Source organism: Herpailurus yagouaroundi, unplaced genomic scaffold (genome assembly GCF_014898765.1).
Source record: "Herpailurus yagouaroundi ecotype Mexico unplaced genomic scaffold, PumYag 188, whole genome shotgun sequence".
Lineage (NCBI taxonomy): Eukaryota > Metazoa > Chordata > Mammalia > Carnivora > Felidae > Herpailurus > Herpailurus yagouaroundi.
In genome coordinates, this window is record NW_024412419.1 from 21,230,078 (window position 1) to 21,238,402 (window position 8,325).

Below are 8,325 nucleotides of genomic sequence, written 5' to 3' on the forward strand. Positions count from 1 at the left end.
TTGTGGTTTATATACACAATGGAATACTACGTGGCAATGAGAAAAAATGAAATATGGCCTTTTGTAGCAACGTGGATGGAACTGGAGAGTGTGATGCTAAGTGAAATAAGCCATACAGAGAAAGACAGATACCATATGGTTTCACTCTTATGTGGATCCTGAGAAACTTAACAGGAACCCATGGGGGAGGGGAAGGAAAAAAAAAAAAAGAGGTTAGAGTGGGAGAGAGCCAAAGCATAAGAGACTGTTGAGAACTGAGAACAAACTAAGGGTTGATGGGGGGTGGGAGGGAGGAGAGGGTGGGTGATGGGTATTGAGGAGGGCACCTTTTGGGATGAGCACTGGGTGTTGTATGGAAACCAATTTGACAATAAATTTCATATATAAATAAAAAAAAAAAAGGATACTGCTCTATTCAAAGGGAGGAAATATGAGAAATGTGGGAATATGTGGTGAAGACTCACATCGATTATTTTCAGAGGTGCAGGATAAAGGCCTTTGGTCTGTTTTCGTACTTTTTCTTCCACCTTTTTATAAATCTGTTGCCTGACAAATGGAATGCTCATGGCATATGATGTCAATTCTGTAAAAAAAAAAAAAAAAAAAAAAAAATGCTTTTAGATACTTCATGGAAAAAGCCTAGCCTTCCTTGTTAGTTTGTTCTGTAAACTCCATAAAAATGCAATAACTGCAGCTATCTGAAAGAACTTCTCTTTACTCTGACATAAAAAATCCAAATTGCAACCTAAGCACTTGTATACACATGGTTTAGTTGATAAATGCTAAAGCTGGGTGTTGGGTGCACGGGTATTTATTACACTATTATACTATTATTCCACTCTCGTATTAATGCTTAAAATTTTCCAAAATAAAAAGTTTAAAAAAACGGCTTTAACCAACTAGTGTAAGGTTCAGAACCCTAGAGCAGAGTTGTTGTTACACTCCTTAAGGATGCCTCCATGCTTGGAGTAGATAATGCATTTATTACCTCTTTCTCATTTCAAATTTACAGCAAATAAAATTAAACTCCCTGGAAAGAAACTTTGTCTCTGTTCTTTAATAAAGACACTCACTTTCTACTAATCCTTTGTCTCTCTTTACAGAGATTTTCTTATCAGATAGTTCTTTGGCAAAAGTAACTGCAACTTCTCCTAGATATTCAATTGTCCGTTCCTCTGAAGGTTTTAGTCCTGGTCCTGTAAAAATGAACACAATAGATTGGAATGTAAATCACTTTCAGCACAGCTTTCCAAATCAGACAAGAGTCCTGAACTATGGACTCAAAAAAAAAAAAAAAACAACAAAAAAAACACAAAAAAACAACAAAAAAAACACCACGTGAGCAATGGTGCAACAATGTCCTCTAGATAGAAAACAAGGTCTTAAGCCCTTTCAGTCTGGCTTCCAACAATTCTGAGTCAGATGAAGAAGGTCTCAGTAGGCCTGTATTCTTGCTGCAAAACTGGACAAAAATGAATAAATCGTAAAATCACATTTGTAAAGAAACTAGAGAGTGGTGGAAGCAATGAGGACCATATGAACTAAAATTCCAGAGAGAGAAAAGCCTGTCTGAGGTGAACTGATGATTGCTGGACATTTTCTTTTCTGAGGGTATGTTACGCTTTTGGGTGTCGGCTGAAGATTAGACTTGGCTCAAGCAGAAGGATGCTCCTGTGGGCAAGTGAAATGATCAGTTTTTGGTGGTCATGCACAAAAGATCAGAAACTAGAAGAAGCCAAATGCAAAGCTAGTCTTCCTCAGGGAACATTTGTGGAATTCTAAGGTGATATAGGAAGCTGGAAGAGCTGTGTCAAAAAACTAGAGAGAAATTTCAGTTATCATAAAATTTAGTACACAAAGTACACTTCTATACAGAAAGGGGCATGCTAAAAATATGTAACTCATTTTCCACTTCAGGCATCTGCCCAATATTGAACTTGCTTGAGGCAAGAGACTAAAGAGCTAGGCCCCCAAAATTCAAAGGCTCTTTCTACAGAGCTGTAAAAACAGACATCTATCAGGCTCTCAGTCAAAAGCCTGGAAGGAGGGGGTAGCTGCAGTTGAAAAGGCAATCTTGTGCAATCTTGCAGTATTTAGGAAACAAAATCCTGAGAGTGGAGGAGGCTGAAACAAATACACAAGCAATCTCTCCCTTAAGACATTTGCACTATTTTAAAAGTATGTGAAGGAGGAAGAGAAAGAACTAAGCCCCAAACTTCTGAATGGCAAATGTGCACAAGGCCCACGAAAGTCACAATGAGCTTGTAGAGAGGCCAACGCAACTGGAATTTGTGAAGGAGAATATCGAGAGTAGCTGCTCCATGAAAAGAGAGCTCCAGAGATCTACAGAGGGGCCCTCGAAACTTTGGCCGAATACTGTTCTCCACATGCATGAAACGAAACTACCTGAGGCTTCTTTTTATAAAGGCATGAAAAGAAGCATGAAAAAAATGGCCTAAAGACAAGACGCAAATTGACTGATAGAAACAGATGCATAAATGAAGATAGAATTAACAGACACAGGGGCGCCTGGGTGGCGCAGTCGGTTGGGCGTCCGACTTCAGCCAGGTCGCGGTCTCGCGGTCCGTGAGTTCGAGCCCCGCATCAGGCTCTGGGCTGATGGCTCAGAGCCTGGAGCCTGTTTCCGATCTGTGTCTCCCTCTCTCTCTGCCCCTCCCCCGTTCATCATGCTCTGTCTCTCTCTGTCCCAAAAAAATAAATAAACGTTAAAAAAAAAAATTTTAAAAAGAATTAACAGACACAATGTTAGAAAGGCTATTGTAAATTCATGCCATACGTTCAAGAAGGTAGAGGAAAACAGAGACGTATGAAGAGAAATTGAATACATAAAAGTGAGTCAAATATTACTTCTAGATATGAAAAAACCCAACACCTGAAATGAAAAGTACACAGGAGTGGATTAATAGATTATAATCAGGAAACTTGAATACATGGCAAGTATTCTATATATATTCTCTATATAGAATATATGTTTCATTCTATTTCTATATATTCTATTCTATTTCTATATATAGAAAATATATACACTGAAAAAGAAAAACTGCTTCATTTTAGGACAATATCAAGTAATCTAAAATATGTGAAATTGGAACCCCAGAAAAAGGGTGGGGGGAGATAGGAAAAATTGGAAGAAATAGCCAAAATTTTCCAATTTAATGAAAACTAGAAGCCCACTATCCGAGAAACTCAATGAGTCCCATGCCTAACAAACATTAACAGACAACAGCAACAATAACAAAGCCAGGCACATCATAAATAAATAAGACCAGTAATAAAGGGAAAGTCTGAGAGCAGCTGCAGGGGGTGAGGGGGGAGAGAGACACACTATACACAGAAGAACAAAGATAAAAACAACAGACTTTCTATTAGGAATTATGCAAGCCACATCATAATGTTGACATCTATAAAGTACTAAAAGAAAAATACTAGAAACGTGGAATTCTATAGCCATCAAGAATATTTTGGGGGGCACCTGGGTGGCTCAGGTCAGTTAAGCATCCGATATGGGCTCAGGTCATGATCTCATGGTTCATGAGTTTGAGCCCCGCCTGGGGCTCTGTGCTGACAGCTCAGGGCCTGGAGGCTGCTTCAGATTCTGTGTCTCCTTCTCCCTCTCTGCCCCTTCCCCACTTGCACTCTGTCACTTTCACTCTTTCAAAACTAAACATTAAAAAAAAAAAAAGAATATCTTTGAAAAATGAAGTTGAAATAAAGACTTAAACAAACCAAAAGGTGAGAATTAATTGTCAGCAGACCTACTCTACAGAATATGTCAAGTGAAGCTCTTCATGCTGGAATAATATCAAACCAAAAGGGAACGTGGAACTACACAAAGAAGAGCACCAAAAATGCTAAATATGTGGGTAAATATGAAAGACACCTTTCTCACTTTTAATCTCTTTAAAAGATAACTGTTTTGTTTTTTAAATGTTTATTGACCTTCCCTTCCACAAGATATCATGCTATTCATTATATTGATGGTATTATCCTAAATGAATCTGGTGAACAGGAAGTACCAACTACTCTAGACATATCCAACTAAGTGAAATTTCTAAGGGTCCGGTGGTGTGGGGCATGGTGACATCCCTTCCAAGGTGAAGGATAAATTGTCACACCCGGCCCATCCTACCACATAAAACAAGGCACAACGCCTACTGGGCCTTTTTGGATTTTAGAGGCAACATTTCATTCGGGTGTGCTACTCTAGCTCCTTTACTGAGTAACTCAGAGGCTGCTAGTTTTGAGCGGGGCCTAGGAAGAAAAACTATTTGGACCATATGATTCAGATCTGATGGGGCATGAAGTGTCAGTACTAGATAGAGATGCTGTTTGGAGTACAGACACTTAGGAATTTGGAGCAAAGCCCTACCATTCTCTGTGAATAACTACTGTCCTATTGACAGGTAGCTTTTGGCTTGTTAGCGGGCCTAAGTAGAGACTCAAAGCTTAACCATGGGCCAGCAAATCACCACGTGACCTGAGCTGCCCATCACGAAACGGATGCTGTCTGGCCCACTAAACCATAAAGTTCCGTGTGTGCAACAGTACTCCATTATGGAATGGAAGTGGTATATGGGAAAATGGGCTTGAGGAGACCCTAAAGGCACAAGTTGTATGAAAAGGTGGCCAAAATATCCCTGCTCATTCTCTGTCCCAGTCTGCCCCTAGGGCCTCACAGGGAGTTTCTTATGACCAGATAGATGACTGGGAAAGAGAAAACTCAGGCCCGGTTTGTCCACAGCTCTGTGTGATATGCAGGCGCCATCTGAAAGTGCACTGCTGCAGTCCCTTTCCAGGATGACGAACCCTGGTCACCAAGGGGGTGCGGGCTGCTACTGCACAATGGGAGTAAGGAAGAGTATGGCTTGACTGTGACAGATCTCTTCGGGGGTCTCTTAGCGCTACAAGGACCTGTAATTAGTTAACGGAAAACTACAACAACTCAATTCACGCAGTACTGCTAGTGGCCCAGACCTTCTAGGAACGAAAGTCACCCTACTAGGCAAAGAACCATGACCAACTGAGGTACTTCCTGGGGGCAAAAGGAATATGGAACGGGAAGCAGAAATAGGTAGTTATAAACCCCTGCTATGGCCACATGACTATTTGTAGAAATTGAGGCATCCAGCCCCTGGCCAAAAACTGTTAAGTGTGATTTTTCAGGCCCAACCACAGGCAATTAGAAAGGCTTTTACTCAGCAGGCCTCACTGGGAAAGCTGTCCTTCCCACAATAGACTTGGGGCACAGCCAATGCATCACAGACTTTCATGGGACTTGTAGTCAGTAACTCAGGTACCTCTTGTAGGCTATGCTCTTCCATATATTTGCCTTTTTTGCCCAAGTGCCTCATTTCTGTCTGTTTGGGACCTCCAATCAGGGTCGTCTTCAGGTGCCTCTGATGAGGCCTCCTTATTGGGGGAAGAAAGAGAAACCTTAAAGATACTTCTACTCTTGAGTCAGTACTTTTCCACTCCTAGCTCTCACCATTTTAAATAGCGAAATCACAACCGAAAAGCACACACACACAAAAAGAGAAGAGCATGGCACTAAACAGACCATGAAAAAGGATACTTGTTGGCTCTAAGAGCTGACATAAGAACGCAAAATGTTGCCTTGTTTGACTTCAGCTGGAACACGTGCACTGGGAGATGTGAAATATTCACCACTCTGTATGTGTCTCTTAATGACTGCAAAAGCACCATAAGTATTATTTTGGGGTCACAACAGATTTTAGTGAGTAGGTAAATTTACAGATAAGGAACTTGTAAATAATAAGGCTCGACTGTAATCACGACAAAATTAAACCAGAAATCAGTAACAGAAAGATAACTGAAACATCTGCAAATATTTGGAAATTATGTAACACACTCGCAAATCACACATGGGTCAAAAAAATAATGAGAAATCTGAAAATATTCTGACCTTCATGGAAGTGAGAACATAATATTAAAATATGCAGATAAATAAAGCAATGCGAAGAGGGAAGTTGATCACTTCAAATGCTTATGTTAGGAAAAAAGGCCTAAAATCAATGATCTAAACTTCTACCTTAAGAAACTAGAAAGAGAACAAATTAAACCCAAAAGCAAGCAGAAATAATGAGACAGCCGAAAACAATAAAACAGCAAACAAACAAAAAATAGAAAAACCAGGGGCGCTTGGGTGGCTCAGTTGGTTGAGTGTCTGACTTCGGCTCAGGTCATGATCTCAAGGTCATGATCTTCGTGAGTTTGAGCCCTGCATTGGGCTGTGCTGATAGCTTCTGATTCTGTGTCTCCCTCTCTCTCTCTAACCCCTCCTCTGCTCAGCTCTGACTCTCCCTCTCTCAAAAAATAAATAAACATAAAAAAAAAAAAACCAAAAACAGAGAAAAACCAATGAAACTAAAAGCTATTTCTTGATAAATTTCTAGCCAGACTTCTCAAGGAAATAATAGAGAACACACAATTACCAATATCAGGAATGAAAGAGTATAAATGATATATATCATTACAGAGCATAAAGATATCGAAGGAATAATAATGAAGTATTTTGAACAACTGCACTGTAACAAATTTGGAAAGTTAAATAAAATGGACAAAATATTTTTTTTCCTTTTTTAAAAATTATTTATTTCTTATTTTTTTTAATGTTTTATTTTTGAGAGTGAGACAGAGACAGAGTGTGAGCGGGGTAGGGGCAGAGAGAGAGAGAGAGAGACAGAGAGAGAGACAGAGAGAGAGAAAGAGAGACAGAATCCAAAGCAGGCTCCAGGCTCCGAGCTGTCAGCACAGAGCCCAACGCAGGGCTCGAACTCATGAGCCATGACATCATACGCTGAGCCGAAGTTGGACGCTTAACCGACTGAGCCACCCAGGCGCCCCCAAAATGGACAAAATCTTTGAGAAACAAACTACTACAGCTCTCACTCAAAAGCAAAACAACTGGAGAACCTTATTCAATAACCCTATATCTATAAAAGAAAGTGAATTTGTATATATATATATAAAAAAAAAAAAACACCTTCCCAACAAAGAAAACTCCACATCTACCTGACTTCACTGGTGAATTCTATCAAGTAAAGAGGAAATAATACCAATTCTACAAATATTCTTCCAGAAAATAGAAAAAATAATTCCAATTCATTTTATGAAGCCAGCATTATTCTGACACCAACACCAAGCAAAAATATCACAAGAAAATCATCCTTGAGACCATTAGCTCTCATGACCAGACATAAAAGTCCTGTACAAAATGTTATACAAAGGATAATACATTATGACCAAGTGAAGTTTATTTCAGGAATGCAAGTCTGGTTGAATAATCAAAACTCAGTATAACTGATATTACTAACAGACTAAAAAAGACAAAAAACACACAATCATCTTATTAGACGCAGAAAGGCTCAACTGTACTCTGCATTTGACAAAATTCAACATCTATTTTCAGCGAACTATAGATAAAGGGAAATGTCTGTAATCTGATAAAGAGCATATATAAAAAAGCTATAGCTAACACTATATACTCCACAGCATCAGAGTGAATGTTCTTCCCCTAAGATGGGAACAAGTTAACAGTACCTGCTTTTACCACCTCTACCCAATACTGTACTATGGATCTTAGCCACTACAGTAAGAAAAAAATAACAAATGCCAACCAGATGGGGAAGGAAAAAACCAAAATGTCTATATTTATAGACAACATTATTATTTACATAGAAACTCCTTAGAAGTCTATAGAAAAAAACTACTAGAATAAAGTTAGCAAAGTCACAGAATACAAGGTCCATGTACAAAAGTCAATTATATTTATATATACTAGTGATTAGCAATGAGAAATTAAAGTTAAAATAGCATGATGTCCTAAATGTATGAAGCACCAAGGTATAAATTTAACAAAATGTAAGATATATTCAATGAAAAGTATAGAACACTTTACTTTTGTAAAGAGAAATTAAAAGTATAGAACACTTTACTTTTGTAAAGAGAGAAATTAAAGACGAACTAAATGAAGTTATACCATACCCATGATGAAAAGACTCAATATTTTAAAGATGTTAATTCTCCTCAAATTGATACAATGATTCAGTGCAATTTAATCAAAATCCTAGCATGTATTTTTGAATTTTTTTTTTCAACGTTTATTTATTTTTGGGACAGAGAGAGACAGAGCATGAACGGGGGAGGGGCAGAGAGAGAGGGAGACACAGAATTGGAAACTGGCTCCAGGCTCCGAGCCATCAGCCCAGAGCCTGACGCGGGGCTCAAACTCACGGATCGCGAGATCGTGACCTGGCTGAAGTCGGACGCTTAACCGACTGCGCC

The 8,325-nt window shown here is 39.1% G+C and overlaps 1 protein-coding gene across 1 annotated transcript in view; it reads right to left on the bottom strand.

Annotated features, from left to right (window-relative positions):
• Nucleotides 1-8,325, bottom strand: part of HADHA (hydroxyacyl-CoA dehydrogenase trifunctional multienzyme complex subunit alpha) — a 49,585-nt gene that overhangs the window by 21,620 nt on the left and 19,640 nt on the right. The window contains exons 8-9 of the mRNA XM_040496249.1: nucleotides 1,074-1,196; nucleotides 465-583 (exon numbers count right to left, since the gene is read on the bottom strand). Of these exons, the coding sequence (XP_040352183.1) occupies nucleotides 465-583; nucleotides 1,074-1,196 (242 nt within the window). The remainder of the gene's footprint in view (nucleotides 1-464; nucleotides 584-1,073; nucleotides 1,197-8,325) is intronic.